We start from the raw sequence: 15,560 nt of genomic DNA, 5'->3' as shown, positions 1-15,560 counted from the left end.
CAATGGGAGGTTCAAGTGCCCCTGTCCTCTTTTCTCACACCCCAACAGCCCCTGCTCTGCCTCACAGCACACTCCAGCGCTTCCCCCAGGCTCGCACCTCGTCATTCTCGGCAGTGAGGGCAGCTGGTTTGGCCTCTTGTGCCAACTGACCATAGTCATGGGTGAGTTGGTTTGCCAGTGTGCCCAGCTCATCTGGGTTGGTGGTGGATTTGGTGACCTGTTGATGGAAGAAGAGCAGGAGTTGGATTGGGCATGGAGAGCAGTAGCCTGACAGAGTGGCAGGCAGTGCATTCTACAGTGACAGGCTTTCACCCACCATTTCCTGCACAGTCACTGCTATAGCCTTGGCTGTCTTCACCATGGTGGTCTGGTAATCCACAAAGGTACCTTCTGGCTCACCCATGGGCCCCTCGTCCAGCTGCAAGAGACCACCAGAAAATTCTGGCTCCAGCTCTGACCCACAAGGTCTTTAGTTTGTAGAGTCTGACCCTGACTCTTCCCCTCTCCCACACCCAGCCCTGTCCAGGTCCTCTTCTTGCTCCCCTCACCTGATTGATGGCTTGGGTGATGGAGTCCACCATGCCCCCCACAACACCTGCAGCACTGGCTGCCTCGTTCAGGGTGGTGGTCAGGTCCTCTACTGCTTCTTTCATCATCTGCACAGCCTCTTCCAGAGCCTCCTGAGTGTGGGCAGCTTGCTGCAAGGAGAAGCCAGAGTGAGGGAAGGCAGGTGGTGGCTCCCCTCCCAACAGGTGGGAGGTCAGTACACTGACCCTGGATTTTCCATGCCTGGCACATGTGTGTGCATCACGCAGCATTCACAGGCAAAGGAGGGCATGCCACTGACACATGCCCCTGCTGCTCACCTTGGGGTTCCCACCAGCCTCCTTGGCTGTGTACAGCATCTGCAAGGCGGATTCAGCCAGTGTTTTGGTCTGGTCCAGAAGGTTCATCTGCTGCTGGTGGTTGGGTGTTTTGGAGGCAGCACCAACAGCTGCCATAATGAGTGGCTCGAAATACTGAGCCATCTGGGACACCTAGGGAAGAGCAGTGTCAGCACCAGCAGCTTCCAGCCCCAGCTGCCTTGTACCTCCCCTCCACAGGCACCAAGTGCCAAACTCCTATTACCTTGTGACCCAGCTGTGAGGCCTCAGCCCGTGCCGCAGCAGCCACAGGCTCAATCAGGTTGCTGATCTCCTGGACAGCTGTGATCATCTGATTGTGCAATGCCTGTGCAAAGAGAGGGTGTTGCATGAGGCTGCAGCAGGGCTGGGGTCCCTTCATGCTGCTGAGAGCCTGGAGAAGGATGCCCAGTCCCTTAGGCTTGCCCACAGCACGTCTCTGACCCACCTCCTGAGAGATATCTTGTCGGGGGGCCAGCTGCTGGCTGATGGCAGCAAGGGATGCCTGGTCCACCTCCCGCAGGCATCTGTTCAGGACCTCAATGGCTTCATCACACTCCCGCTGTCCTGGAGCTTTGTCCCTGAGAAACAGATGAATCAGCCAAGCACTGGCAGCTGCTATACCACCCTTTCACCCCCAGCCTCAGCTGGTGCTGGTGAGGGCAAGATCCTTCTCCCTTCTGGGCAAGACCCAGTGTGATTAGAGCCTGGGCACATCAGTGTGTGTTCCCATCAACCCATCTGAGAACTGGAAAAGCAGCTTCCAGGAAGGACAAAAGAGATAGCATCCTCCACCCCATCCCTTGCCTGACTGTACCAGCTGTGTCCAAGGAGATGATGAGCCAAAACATCCCTAGGAATGCTTGCTCAGGGCAGGGACAGAGCCACAGCCACAGAAGGACTGCTCACCTCATGTTGGTGATCAGCTTTTTGATGGAGTCTGAGACTGTGCGTGAGTGGCCAGCGAGCACTGACCACTGTGGTGGGTCCTTGGGGTTGACAGCCAGAGAGCGGGCAGTCTGGATGAGGCCGGCAGAGCTCTCCAGCATGGTCTTGGCTGAAATGACAATGGGCTCCATGGCTCTGCGCCCCTGCACAGGGAGACAACAGGCTGGTGAGGTAAGGCAGTGTGCATGCGAAGTTGTTCCCTCTTCCATCATCCTTACCCTGGAGCAGCTCCTTGAACCCCAAGGCTTGCTGCCACCTCCCCATCACACCCCCCCAGTGCAGACCCCACAGGTTCATGGAAGGCACAGCTTCTCTCCCCACCAGAGCAGAGCCTGTCACAGCCAGGCTCCATCCTCCCTGTCCCAGCAGAATCCCACCTCTGGGCTGATCTGAGCAGGAACAGTGGCGAACTCTGGGTTGGAGGCGAAGGCTGTCAGGTTATCCACAGCCTCTATGAGAGGGGCAGTGGCAGCACGGCACCGCTCCCGGTTCTCTTCGTTGAACTCGCCATCCAGGGCCTGGTGTGGAGAGACCAGAGCAGTTACCCAATCCCACCATACCCCAAATCCCACCACCACCACAATGCCTCAGAAAGGACTCTGCACCTTGATGGTCTTCACCAGATTGGCTGTGCTGTTGGCCACCTCCTTGGCCGACTGGACGAACTGGCGCTTGGCCACAGGATTGGCGGTGCGGGAGGATGCCACACGGCATGTGTTGCACAGGGCTGAGGTGTGTTTTGCTACGATGGTGGCTGCTGAAAGCACCTGCAGGGAAAAGCAGAGTAAGGCAGGATCCACCATGACCCGCTATTCCTACAGCTCTCCCTTCTCACCCACCCTATGTAGGGCACCAGTGACCATAGGCATCCCTTTGGGGACCCAAGAAGGACCACCAAGATCCTGCATGCCCACAGACCACCCCTGTCTGAACTGTCACCATTGCACCAAAGCTGCCAGCTGGTTCCCAGTGCAGCTGATGGGGCCTAATGAGAAACTAGCCATCAACTTGGCCAACTCTCGGGATGCAGCACTTCCAACTAGACTCATACTCCTTTTGATGCAAACAAATGCCTGTAATGGAGCCCCACCTCACACTCACCTGGGACTGAGTACAGGCAGGGTCCACCAGGTTCTGGCAGGCCATCTGGATGGCTTGGTTAGCTCTAGCAAACTGAGTGGGATCCACCAAGCCCTGCTGTCCAGCCTGGCTGTTGGGGTCTGAGACCCCCACAAGGTAGGCAGCCTAGAAGCATGAGAGACATGGTGAGAGAGAGCCTGCACACTGCAGGGAGGCTCACAGAGAGAACAGGCTGCCAAGGAGTCTGGCAGCATTTCCCACTGACTTGGAAGGGCAGGGGTGGGGTGCATGCAACAACTATGTCCCTGGGGAAAGGCTCAGGGCTGGAAATGAGTGGTCTCACCTGGGCAGCTGCTTCTGTCAGCCCACAGAGAGCTTTGGAGGCGGCACTAATGGAGTCACCAAACTCAGGCAGTTTGCTGTTCTTGGCATTCTGGGAGATGCCAGCCATGGACTCTCCCAGCACCTGCAGGACACACCACACACTGATTATGGAGATCGCCTCTGACTCACGCAGTGCTCCCAGAATCAGAGCTCACTGCTTCATCAGTACGGGAGAACCACCTTTACCTTTGTTCCCATATCCTTCTCAAGCCTTCCCTGTTTTTCCCCAAACCTCCATTCAGGGCTTACCTTGGAGTTCTCCATGACACTGTCAAGGCAGTTGAAGTAGGACATGTCATTGACATTCTGGGTAGGGTTCTCCAACAACTCCTTCACTGTCTGCAGGGACACAGGTGTCACACCCAGAGGAAAGTTCTGCAAGCCCCACTTGCACCTCCTCCTCCTTCCCTCCTGTTCTTTGCAGTAGGGTGCAGTTTCCCCCATACACAACATCTTAACCCCTCCAGTGCCTTGTCAGTATGTGGCTTCTTACCTCCAGCTCCCGCAGGGCATTGTCACATTCCTTCTGGCCTGGGGCCTGCTGGGTGCACATGGTGATCAGCTGGTTAATACTGTCAGTCACAGCCCTGCCAGGGACATAGGAGAAAGATCCACAGATCAATGCCTGCCTCACCACCCAGCCCCACTGCTACAGCCAGCAGCATTCAGGGAGCAGTTCCTCTTACCGTGCTGCTGCTGCCAGCTGATTCTTGAGGTTGGGTGCAGCAGGGTCAGCAGAGAGAGCCTTTGCAGCCAGCAGCAGCTTGCTGGAGGACATGGAAATGCTCTTCAAGTTTGACACCACCTGTGCCTGGTCCTCCTTATTCTGCAAGGAGCCAAGATGAGTTTTCTGCAGCACCTTTTTAAAGTCCACACCCATCCTGCATCTTCTCTGGAGATTTTCAAGCTGACCTAGCTCCCTTCATTCAACTTGTCCATCAACAGCAAGGATACATGAATTCTTGCCAAACTAACCCAAGCCACCTTCTCCCTGCTGCTGTGGTTTTGCACAGCTCCAGTCCCTGTCTTCCTGGCTGCATTGGCCACAGCCACCCTAACCACCACTCCCTGGCCACTCTGCCTTTGGTCAGCCACCTTCTCAGATATCCCAAATTTCTCCCTGAATTTAGGATGCATTTCTTCTCACCGGGGACTGGCTGGCCATTTCCACTCCTGCCTGCAGGAATTCATTGAAGTCATGTCCAAATTTGCCAGAGGACTTGGCCAGGTCTTGAGGGGTGCCACGTGATGCCTGCACCAGCTCATTGGCAGACTGATTGAGCCCTGCTGCTGCCTGGTTCAGCTGGCTCTGTGCCTCCTGGAAGCTCTTGGTGCTGGGAGGGAACTGGAAGGAAGGAGAGAGGTGAGGAGAGGCAGGGAGATGAGTGGAGATGGTGGATGAAAGTCTGGCACATGCCTGGGGATATGCTAGAGGAACCCAATGCAGTTGGACCAGCCTGCATTGCCAGAAGATTTCTCCCTTCCCCTCCTGTCCCAGCTCAGCTCACCGAATCTGAGAGCAGCCTCTTGCTGGCCTCTCCCACCATGCGGATGGCAGCGTCCACATCCCGCTGCCCTGGCAGGCAGTTAACGCAGCGGTTCAGGGCCTGTGACACTGCCTTGGCCACCTGCAGGGAAGACAGGAGAAGTCACCACTTCCCAGCCAGCCCCACACCCTTCCCACAGCTTGCTGGGGCACACTGGGGTACCCTGTCCCCACCTGGGCCAGGCGCTGCTGGCTCTCTGGGTCACCAGGCTTGGCCACTGCTTTCCGGGCCTCCTCAATGAGGTTGTTGGCTTTGTCCATGACATCACTGGCGCACTCCAGCATGGCACTCTGTGCCTGCGGGTCGGAGGTGTTGGCTGCCACACCACGGGCAGCCTGGCTGAGCGAGCGCAGGGCCTGGGCCACTTCCCGGGCAGCGATTCCTGGGGGGATGGAGAGGTCAATGCCTGTCAGTTCAGTGCCCCATCCCCCCAGCCCTGTTGTGGAGGTCAGTACCTGTGTAGTTCTCATTGCCCTGGGCCACCTCTCCCAGGAGGTGAGCAATGGCAGAGCTGACAGCTTTGGTGCTGTTCCCCAGGTCCTGGGCACATTTCTCCATCTGCACGGGGGCAAAGTTGGGACATGCTGGTGAGCTGCAACTTTTGGCAACTCCACTGCCCCAGAATCCACCCTGAGCCACCCTTCCTTGCACCCTCACCGTCTCTCCTGGCAGAGGCTTGAGCTTGCCATCACGGGCAGCTGCCTTGGCTTCCTGCAAGTCCCTCTCCAGGCTCTGCACCAGACCCAGTGCAGAGTCTATCTCCAGGGGTCCACATGCCTCCTGAGCCTGTGATGGAGCAAGAAGGGAAGGTGAGCAGGCGACCACTGAGCCCACCTAGCTGTGGCAGAGACCAGAACCTGCCACCAGGCTGTCCCCACTGTTCACCACTGTTCTACACAGCTGATGTCTCACTGCAGGATAGGACTCAGCCTCTCACCTTCTGGGCAGCTGTGCGGAGCTCAGCCAGAGCTGCAGCCAAGTTCTTGGCACACTGGCTGAGCTGCATAGCAGAGGCTTGGTCAGTTATGGTGGGGACGGTGGCCTTGGCTGCAGCTACCATCTTCCCACCAGGCTGTTGGGCCAGAAAAAAAAGCAGTGAGAAGGGGACAAACATGCAGCATCTCAACTGCTGCAGAAGATCTCCCAGTGCCTTAAAAGAACAGGCACGGAAGGAAAGCTGTAATGCCAGAGCTGGCATGGTAAGCTCTGGGCAGCATGGGTACCTGCAGGAAGTTCTGGCTGGCAGCAATGAGAGCCAGCTGTGCGCTGGGGCTGTCTGGCTGGGACTGGCTTCCTCGCACACCTTGCACCAGCATCGGGATCTGTTCTGCCACCACCTGCCAGAGAAAAGGGTCTCTGCAGAGGATCAGTCAGAAGGACATGGATTCAAGCCAGGACCAGCGATCAAAAGATCAGCTCCTACAGGACCTAAGTGGAGGACTCCAGGACCCAATCTGACCACTGTGGCAGAGCAGGAAGCACCACCATGGCTTATGGGAGATGAGATAGGGAGAGGAAGCACAGGAGATACCAGGATCAGGCCCAGGCCCTTACCTTGCAGCTCTGCACCAGCTGCTGCTGCGCAGCGGGGTTCTTGTTGGAGGAGGAGGCGTGCTGCGCGGCGGCAATCGTCTGCGTGGCTGAGGCAGCAGCCTGCTTGGCTGCATGCTGGCATGGGGAGGCACAAGTTAACACTGGCAGTCTGTACCCAGCCCCCCACCATGACCAGATCCCCCAAACTTCTCCTATGCCTACTCCTGTGGCACTCAAGCATCCCCAGCACCCCAAAGCAACATGGTGCACACAAGGGAAGGGAGATCTCCCTGTGATGCAGCATGGACACTGTACTTGAAAAGGACTTTACCCTCTGGAAAGAGGAACTATATGGGGGCTACTGGTCAGGTCTTGCTCACTGACTGTGCTGGCTTGCCCTCTGCAGATCCTTGCCTAGCATCTCACCTCCAGCTTGTGCACAAGCTTCTTCTTGATGGCATTCTGGGCTGCAGCATTGGTTGCCATGCGGAGCCCTTCTGCTGCCTCACGCAGCCGCTGCTGCTGCTCCTCGCTGTCTGGGTGGGCTGCAGCTCCCTGGAGAAAACATAAAACTCATCACACCTATCAAGGACCATGGAGTCCCTTTTCCTCCTGTAGCAGTACCTCTGCTCTGGCTCCAACAAGGCAGCCCTGTTTATGGTACTCAGGAGATTAAAGCCTCTTGGAGAAGTTCAGCAGCAGGGGAGGTAACAGCTCCTCTGCTATCACCCACAGCTTCCTGAAGCTCCTTCACAGGTACAGCCCACCCCACAGGTCCCTGGCTCAGTGCAAGACCTTGCTGTGGGAACTGCTGCTCAACCAGGGGCTGCTCATCCCCTACCCAGCACTGAGCCAACAGCATTGGACAGGGGCCAAAGCCAACATCCATCCTTCCCCACACACTGACCTTTGCAGCCTCCACCATCTTGGCAGTGGCATCAGCCAGGATCTTGGCTGCACTCAGAAGCTTGCGTGAATTCTCCAGGTCTGTCTCTCCCTCAGCATCAGCTTTGATGGCATTGACAAGGTCAGAGGTGGCCTGGGCCAGAATACGAGCCTGACGCACCATTTCCCCTGGAACAGAATGGAAGTATGGCCTGTTAGCAAGTCCCAAGGGCTCTCTGATACCTCCCTATCCACTGTGCTCTGCGCCCTGGGTCTCTCACTCTCACCTGCATCGCCCATGGAGCTGAATATGTTCTCGGTGACGTTGAGGATGGTGTCAGTGGCCTGGTCGTAGCGCCCGATGGGCTGCCCACCCAAGGCATGCTGCTTGATGTGCTGCAGCAGGTCATTCAGGGCCTGTGTGACAGCTGTGGCTGCCACCCCCACCTGCTTCAGGAGCTGGTCATCACTGGTGGCTGCCTTAGAGGCCTCCACACAGCCCTCAGCCGATTTGGCCACCAACTTGCCAGCCTCAATCAGCTGTTCCTGGCAAACTGGGGAGCTGATTGTGGGAGCCACAACCTGGAAGGGAGGAGAAAGGCTGGGCAGCAAGCGTGGTATTCTCCATGGAGGAGGTATTCCAAACTTCTGCTCCTTCAAAGAGGATCCTCATTGCTTGGGCACAGTAGCAGGGACTCCAACAAGAGGTGACCCACACTTTCTGTGCCAGATTCCCAATGTCCTGCCTTAGGATATGTGGTCCTAGCATGCCCAGGACCCTGCTGCAAAGCTGCCCCCCAGCCAGGTGAAGCTCACAGCCATGTGAGGCAAGGGTTAGCCTTGCTGCTTACCTTGGTGCAGGCCACCAGCTGGGAGGTGGAGAGGGCACACTGGGTGGCCGCTGCGATCACCTGTGTCTGCAGTGCGGTGTCCTCTGTTTTCTGAGCCACGTTCTTGGCTTTGAGCACCAGCGCAGCAGCAGCATTGGCCACCGCCTTCGCCAGCTGCATAAGCATGTCCTGGGAAGGGACAGAAAGGGTCAATGAGGCAGCCACAGCCATCTGCAGGGCTCTTGTGAAATATTCAGATGGGAAATGTGAGCCCTTGGGGACCTTTCATTCACTCTGTCCCAGTACCAGCACTGAATACATGGAAAGGCTGGCAACACCTTGACCCCATCTCCACTGTGTACTACAGCTGGCAGTGAGGCTGTAGCCTGGCCCTGAGCTGCTGCCTGCACTGCCACAAACACCACCCACAGGAGCTTGGGCAATGCTCAGCATCGCTGCAATACCACTCCACAGGCAACCACCTGTCCCTGATTGTACCACAGCAAGAACCTGCTGCAAGGCACTGCTGGTACTGCCTTGATTTGATTCATTTGGGTTTGCAAACATTTGAACACAGTGAAAAGATGACAAACCCTTCTGGCCAAATATCAGGCTCAAGCCAGCCACAGCACACCCACACCATGAGTAGCTGACAGCAAGAGGCAAGTGGGAGATGCTCCCATGCTGGCCACCTCTATTGCAGGTATGCCAGCTGTTTTTATTTTCAATTCTAACTTGTTGGCTGACAAGCTAAAATACATCTCTGCTGTTATTCCTGAAGCTAAGAGAGAGGAGTGACAAGGCAATCAGCCTCCTCTCTCCTGGGTGGCAGGTACAAGACAGGTGCCAGGAGGCAATAGGCAGGAACAGCACATGGCAAACTACTTTCCTGCAGGGCACCAGACATGATAGCACACTGCAGGCTTCTGGATTAGCCCCTGTGGCACACTGTTGCTGAAAACTGGCAGCACCAGCACTAAATAGCAAAAACCCTGGTAGGCAGGGCACGGCTCTTTGCTGGCTGCAGCTGTCAACCTCCTGCTGTGTGCGTGCTCACAGCAAGCGGTCCTGCCCCCCACAACAGGTAAGCCTCAGGGCACCAAACCAGCATCTCCATGCCTCCTTGTAAGCCAAGACTACTCCCACTGCAATCCATCACCCTTTGTGACAAGAGGAAAGATTGGAGAGTGCATGCATCCAATTCAAGAGTCCCCAGATCACTGCATCTGAGCCCATGGAAGTACGTACACTCGGGTCTGACAGCTGTGAGGCAGAACATCCTGCTGCTTGACTGCAAATTGTCTTCCAGGTCCTAAATCTGACCTTTGGGGATATTGTGTTCTGGCACTGCTGCATGGCCAAACATGGCTTCCTGCCCTGTGCCTAGCTTTTCTGCTCCTTTTGGCTATCTTTCAAGGCCTCTCTACTTAGTTAAAGCTGCATGGCTGCCATGAACAGAAACCCCTTCTTTCTGGAGTATTTTGCTCTATAGTATGTCTGGATTGTCCTCCCCAGCACAGTGTGCTACCTCCTTTCTGCTGGAAGGAGCAATCATGGGAAAGCAAGCCAGTTGGCAGCCAGCTCATCTTAAAAAAGCTGCCACATCAGGCTCCCACCCATACCGGGTCCCCGATGGGGGCAGGCAGGCAGCTCGCACAGGCAGGGAGCAGCAGGCAGGAGTTGAGGTGGCTGCAATGGATGATCTCCAGAGCAGCACTTGCTCCAGCAACAACCCGAGTGCATGGACTTCTGAGATCCAACCACCAGAAAAGTAGAATTTTGCAAGAACCCTTCTCCAAAGATTTCAGATGATAGTTCCCAGAGGAGCTCCCTTCATATTTGAGACGGCAGGGACCACCAAGCCAAGCCTACAGGACTGTTTTACCGTCTTTGGTTCAGAGTCAGGTAGGATCCAAGCACACCGGTTTTCTGGTATCTACACAGAATCCACAAGGTAAGAGGTGTTATATCACTCTAGAGACAGAGATGGGCAATGGCCTGTCCCCTCCCTCACAAAGTCACCACTGGGCACTGGTGACTGTTCAGTCTGGACCCCTCCTGTGAGGTCCTGTGCAAAGGCAAATGGTTTTAGGGAATGGGTGTCCCTGGTTGCTGCTGGGTGCACTCACCTGGAACCGGGGGTCAGTGTCACTCTCCCCTATCTGCTGCAGCAGCTCCCCACTGGTTTGCCCCACCAGGCCAGCAGCCTGCAGGAGATTCTGGCGAGGCTGCAAGGAACAAGGCAAAATCGACACTAGGCTCATGAGCAAGCCTTAAAACTTCACTCAGTGATTTCCTTTGGCTTCCCCTTCCTCTTGATCCCACAGCCCCTCCAACTCCCCACCTCAGCGCTGGCAGGCTGTGCTGTTTTCAGCAGGTCTGAGACGGCGCTCGCCAGGTTCTTGGCTGCCTGCAGAAGCTGCCGCCCATTCCCTCCCTCATCCTCCATCAGCGCAGCCAGCAGCTTCACACCCTTAGACATCTCCGTCAGGTTGGAAGAGATGGTGGTGACAGCACAGCCCACAGCGGTGTAGTCTGTGTCTGCTGGATCCCCTGCAGAGGGAAGAGAGGAGTTGGGATGTGTTCCAAGTGGTGCTCAAAGAGCATCCCCACATCTGTCACTGATAGGGCTTTCATTTCAGGGAGCAGAAGGAGTCTTTCAGAAAAGCGTCTTCCTGAACTGGGGCATCCCTCTACTCCAGTTCTCCATATACCTGCAGTGAGGTTGACAACTGAGGCTGTGCCAGCAGTGATGGCATCCACTTGGGAATGGATCTCATGCTTTGACTCATCCATCTTGTTTTTGCGCCAAGCTTTTGATGCCTGAATGGGGAGAACAGGATCAGGAGATGGTGCTAGAAGTGGTGGGTAGCTGCACACATGCTCACACAGAGAAGTGCAAGAAAGAGGATATAAGGAAAAGAGAAGGAAGAAATGTAATCACCCAAATTCTCTAGTCCACCATGACTAAACATGACCAAGTGTCCCCTCCATGTCTGCCCACAGAGTGGGATACAACCCCATCTCTCTTCAGGCAGCAGATCTTCCCAGGAGCTGCTAACATTTCTGTGAATGTGGCCAGCCTCACCCAGCCCAGCTTCCAGCAAGGTCCACCCCCAGCACCCCACCTTCACCCAGCACTCACAGCATCCTGCCCAAGAGGTGGCAAGGTCTCAAAGTCATCCAGTGTGGCCTGGGCTGCATGCACAGCCTGCATGCTGGAGTTGATAGTGCCAGTCAGGGCTTGCTGGGCTGAGGTCTGCAACACAGAGATAGACTGAGTGAGATATGCCAAAGCCTTGGAATATAGGACTACATATTTGGTCAAACGCTACCCTGCAATGTGTTGCTGATGGCACTGCTCTAGGTAGGTCTCCCCAAAGTGGGTGCACTTGGCAAAAAGGGAATCTCCCCTCTGCATCTCCCATGGGAAAATGCCTCATCCCACCATGGTTACAATCAATTCTCACAGTCAAGCAGCTCTCGGGGAGCGGGGAGAAGACGCTGTGAGATCCCACAAGGCTTTCACAGCAAGCCCCCGCACCAGGCTGCATGGGACAAAAGAAATCGGCCTCCTCGTGGCCTTTTCCAAGCACTCCTCCAGCTGCACAGGAGATGGGGGCACCAAAACGTGGCATTGGGTTCTGCTGCAAACCACAGACCTAGTGGGGCTGTCCAGTCACAACATGAATGAGAGGCTGCAGTCACTAGCCAGATGAAATCACTGGGGTGTAGCTCAAGTTTGCAGAGAAGGTGAAGGAGGATGCTGGCTTAGCCAGGCCAGCAAGCACACAAGGCCGGTGGCACAAAGCCCCTGCTCATCACAGCAAGACAATGCTTCATCATGGACCCAAACAGATTGGTCCACAGAAGCCTGACAGTCAACTCTCAGAAGTAGTGCCCTATAGTGAGCACAAGGAGAGCTTACCAGGGGAGGCATGTGTCCTCGGTGCATCTGGCCACTGGTGATTTGCAGCTGAGGCTGTGGCATTGTGCCCACCTGGAAATTCTCTGGCCCTCCAGCCCCTGTCCGCATGATGGCTGGCAGGGCCACTGAACCCAGCTCTGCCTTGCCTACACGGTTAAACTGCTGCTGCACGACTGTTGACCTGAAATAGGGAGAAATATCAGGTAAAAGGATGCCTGCAGTGCTCTGTAGGAGTGGCAGCTCTTCCTCCTTCCTCCTTGCTGTGCTGCAAGCTCCACTGGAGCACATTCTCCAGTCAGCTTCTGTTTGGCAGCTGCCCTGCTCCTGGAAGACTTACTTCTTTGGAGACACAGAGTCTTCCAGCATAGTGGACTCCTCATCACCCTCCAGTCCAAAGTGATCTTTGCTCTTTTTCTGCAAAGCGAAGGAGAAAATGATACCACCAAGCCCTCCCCTCCTCCTGCAGCCCAGACACCATACCAGGGTCACAGGGTCCCCCCACTCTGCCTCCAGCTTTCACAGCAGTACTGTCTGCCTATGGCTGTTTGGAGGCAGCTGGAAGGGACATTCTGTACATCTCTCTGGAGAGGCACTATCAGTGCCCTTCTCAGCATAGCCTCACCTTTTTGAGGATGATATCGATGTAGCCAGCAATCAGCTGAGCGATCTGTTCCCCTTCTGTCGTCTGCACTGAGTAGTAACCATCCTGGTAATCTCCAAAATCCTGCAACAGCAGGGCACAGGGTAGCACCAGAGCAGGGCACTGGCAGCCATCCTGAGCTCCTCTGGTATGCACTAAGCACCAGAGCACCAGCCTCCAAAAGCAAGTGCTGGGAGGCACCAGAGGAGGGCAAGGCTGTGCCACCACGGAGAAACAGACAAGAGAGGGGCTGGAGTGAGAGCAGCACCCCTACAGGAGCCCCAGTGGGGAGGAGGCATGGGGGATCAGTGATGGTCCCTACCAGAGTGAAGCTCTTGGGCGAGGCTGCCCAACGCTTAATGTTGGTCAGGCTCCACTCCTGAATCACTTCCTTTGTCTTCTCGTCCACACGCATCACGCACTCCTTAGTGATCCCCAGCAGCCGTGGCACCAGCTTGTTCTTCCCCTTCATCTTCTCCTGTGGGCCACAAGAGAAGGGCTGTGGGCTATTGCTGGGATGGATCCACTGAGCAGAGATATCTGAGGTCTGCCATAGCTACTGAAACACCCACAAAGCCACACTTTCTGTGATGACAATTAACACATGTAGCTCGACAATGATAAAAAGCATGAACCAAGGAGCCGGAAGGCACTGCACAGGGAAATGCAAGAGGAGATGCAGAAAAAAGTGAAGCAACATAGGTTGAGGGGAAGCAGCTGGAGACACAACAGATGGATTCTGAAGAATTTTGGTGATTCTGAAGTGGGCCCAGGGGGCTGCTGCTCTACCTTGACCAAGAAGAAGGAGACTCCATAGGTCTTGAGGGAACGAGCAAGTTTCACATAGCGAACTTTGGCTTCAATCTCACTCATGTTCCCACAATTCTTGTGGGCCTGCAACAGGAAAGACAGAATATTGCACCAACTCCACAATCCTGCCTTGACACCACTGCACAGACTTTCTGGGCTCTCCCCACCCCACCAGCAGCCCCTGCCTCACCTCTGATCCCTGAGACTTCAGGAGCTGCCTTGTCTGCCCACCTACAGATCCTGCTCCTGTTGCTCACCCACCAGACTGCTGAGTGCTGCCTCCTCAGTTAGGAGCACCTCAACCTTTAGTGAGGAGGAACAAAAAGTCCAGATCTCAACCTCCCCACTGCACATACCATGAAGATCTTGCGTTCTCCTTTCTGCTTGATGTACTCCTTGGGCAGGAAATCCTTGAGCCTGCCAAGAGACAGCCAAGCGAGTGTTAGCACCAGAGCTCAAAGCCACTGTCTGTCCTTGACTATGAACAAGACCAACCCAAAGCCTCAGCAAGCCCCTGCCAGGGCACAGTCTGGAAGTTTTTGGAAGCAGTAAGAATGTGGAGAGATTGCTGCAGTTATGAAAGCTGTCCTTGGAGTTGCCCTAGCTAAGAGTGGGGTAAAGGTGCTGAGAACACCCTTTGTGCAGTGTCAAGGCTGGGGCGACCCCCACAGCAGCTGACTGCATGTTACAGGACTGCCAGAGGGAGCAGGATGGGGGGATGGCACCCCTCACAGCTGGTGTGGACTCTTACACTTGGGCACTATGCTGTGGGGAGTAGAGGGGCTGCACCAAAGGCACCCAGAGCCTCCCAAGGCAGTGTGGTGCTGGGTGCTACCAAGCTGCTCCAGCTGCCTCAAGCCAAGCCCAGGGGCTCCTCAGGACACTCACTCCAGAAAGCCCGGTTTGTGCTTCTGCTCGTTGTGTGGCCCAAACTGGATCTGGCACTGGTGGCCGGCAAACTCACAGGCTTTGTCAAAGGAAACAGGGTGGGAACCATTCAGGATGTCGTCACGAGCCTGTGTGGGAATAGAAGACACCATTGTGGGCTGGGCAGCCATGCAGCCCTGTCACTGCTCTCCTCTATATCAAGCACAACATGTTTTACAGACTTAAAAGTGGCTCTGAAAAACAGGAGTATGTAGAACCAGGCTGCTCCCTACAGGCATCAAGCCTAGGAGAGGAACAGCTTCAAGATTTCAGGATGGTTCCCACCAGACAGGGCTTCCCTGGGGAAGTATGGAGAACACAGAGGATAGGGCTGGGATTGCCAGCATCAGCTCTTACCCAGGACTTAAGTGGGAATCCCAGAGTACCCCCCAACATGGCTCCTGACAAAACCTTCAGCCACCAGCCTTGTCAGGGCCTGTCAGGAGGCAGTGGAACCAGGTGCTTTGGGAAGCTGTACCTGCACATAGAGCAGGTTGAGCTGCACAGGATCTCTCGAGTCCACATTCTGATCAGAGTAGAAGAACTTGCGCCGCAGCAGCAGTGTTTCATTGTCATCAATGCCTTGTTCACGCAGGGTCCGGCCGTGATCCAGCCAGTTCACTGCAGATAATGCCAGGGTGTGAGCAGGGACAGGCACCAAGGCATGGCTGGTCCCAGCCCTGGGGCTGCTTATGCTGAGTGAGAAACAGATGTCTGCCTGACACATCCCAGCTCTCACCCTTCTGCCCTGGGCCCCCAGGCAGGAGATATTCTAGGGAATGTGGGCACATATTGCCTCATCCAGATCCTCGTCTCCTCAAAGGGGTCCCTGCTCCCCTTCCCAAGGCCATCGGCTGACCCCATTCCCAGCAGATCCAGGCACCTACACTCATCATCTGTGTGCAACTTCTGCTTGAGCTTCTCCATCTTCTTCTCATCTCGTAGCAAGGTCTTGTCCTTCTTGAGGGTGCCAGTAACCTCTTCCTTCTTCTCTTCCATGATCTCTCGTACAAGTGAGTACTCATCATAGTTGGTGATGCCTGCAGGAGAGCAAAGAACCAAACTCAGCAGGACTGTTCTGCCAAACACAGAGCATGGAACAATGCAGCGGTGCAGAGCAGTGTCCCCTCCCCAGTGTCACGCACC

General features: G+C 55.5%; 1 protein-coding gene across 3 annotated transcripts in view; it reads right to left on the bottom strand.

Annotated features, from left to right (window-relative positions):
• The window catches only part of TLN1 (talin 1), a 34,568-nt gene that overhangs the window by 9,802 nt on the left and 9,206 nt on the right, over positions 1–15,560 (bottom strand). For 2 of the 3 annotated variants that reach the window (XM_015653519.3, XM_019005288.2), the window contains exons 5-44: positions 15,302–15,454; positions 14,893–15,035; positions 14,376–14,503; positions 13,844–13,904; positions 13,467–13,571; positions 13,000–13,155; positions 12,660–12,761; positions 12,375–12,451; positions 12,038–12,218; positions 11,255–11,368; positions 10,824–10,932; positions 10,454–10,662; positions 10,239–10,337; positions 9,995–10,045; positions 8,131–8,298; positions 7,567–7,861; positions 7,302–7,468; positions 6,821–6,949; positions 6,416–6,529; positions 6,085–6,198; positions 5,799–5,933; positions 5,519–5,647; positions 5,317–5,419; positions 5,035–5,243; positions 4,823–4,942; positions 4,462–4,659; positions 4,001–4,140; positions 3,808–3,901; positions 3,564–3,653; positions 3,274–3,396; positions 2,952–3,095; positions 2,456–2,617; positions 2,228–2,368; positions 1,812–1,993; positions 1,351–1,483; positions 1,129–1,230; positions 867–1,037; positions 549–698; positions 317–418; positions 98–217 (exon numbers count right to left, since the gene is read on the bottom strand). In XM_015653519.3, the coding sequence (XP_015509005.1) occupies positions 98–217; positions 317–418; positions 549–698; positions 867–1,037; positions 1,129–1,230; positions 1,351–1,483; positions 1,812–1,993; positions 2,228–2,368; positions 2,456–2,617; positions 2,952–3,095; positions 3,274–3,396; positions 3,564–3,653; positions 3,808–3,901; positions 4,001–4,140; positions 4,462–4,659; positions 4,823–4,942; positions 5,035–5,243; positions 5,317–5,419; positions 5,519–5,647; positions 5,799–5,933; positions 6,085–6,198; positions 6,416–6,529; positions 6,821–6,949; positions 7,302–7,468; positions 7,567–7,861; positions 8,131–8,298; positions 9,995–10,045; positions 10,239–10,337; positions 10,454–10,662; positions 10,824–10,932; positions 11,255–11,368; positions 12,038–12,218; positions 12,375–12,451; positions 12,660–12,761; positions 13,000–13,155; positions 13,467–13,571; positions 13,844–13,904; positions 14,376–14,503; positions 14,893–15,035; positions 15,302–15,454 (5,423 nt within the window). The remainder of the gene's footprint in view (positions 1–97; positions 218–316; positions 419–548; positions 699–866; positions 1,038–1,128; positions 1,231–1,350; positions 1,484–1,811; positions 1,994–2,227; positions 2,369–2,455; positions 2,618–2,951; positions 3,096–3,273; positions 3,397–3,563; positions 3,654–3,807; positions 3,902–4,000; positions 4,141–4,461; positions 4,660–4,822; positions 4,943–5,034; positions 5,244–5,316; positions 5,420–5,518; positions 5,648–5,798; positions 5,934–6,084; positions 6,199–6,415; positions 6,530–6,820; positions 6,950–7,301; positions 7,469–7,566; positions 7,862–8,130; positions 8,299–9,994; positions 10,046–10,238; positions 10,338–10,453; positions 10,663–10,823; positions 10,933–11,254; positions 11,369–12,037; positions 12,219–12,374; positions 12,452–12,659; positions 12,762–12,999; positions 13,156–13,466; positions 13,572–13,843; positions 13,905–14,375; positions 14,504–14,892; positions 15,036–15,301; positions 15,455–15,560) is intronic. The other variant, XM_033520260.1, reaches the window with a different exon arrangement.

Source organism: Parus major, chromosome Z (genome assembly GCF_001522545.3).
Source record: "Parus major isolate Abel chromosome Z, Parus_major1.1, whole genome shotgun sequence".
NCBI classification, from domain to species: domain Eukaryota; kingdom Metazoa; phylum Chordata; class Aves; order Passeriformes; family Paridae; genus Parus; species Parus major.
The sequence above is the reverse complement of the archived record's forward strand: the minus strand, read 5'-3'. Positions and strand labels throughout refer to the sequence as shown.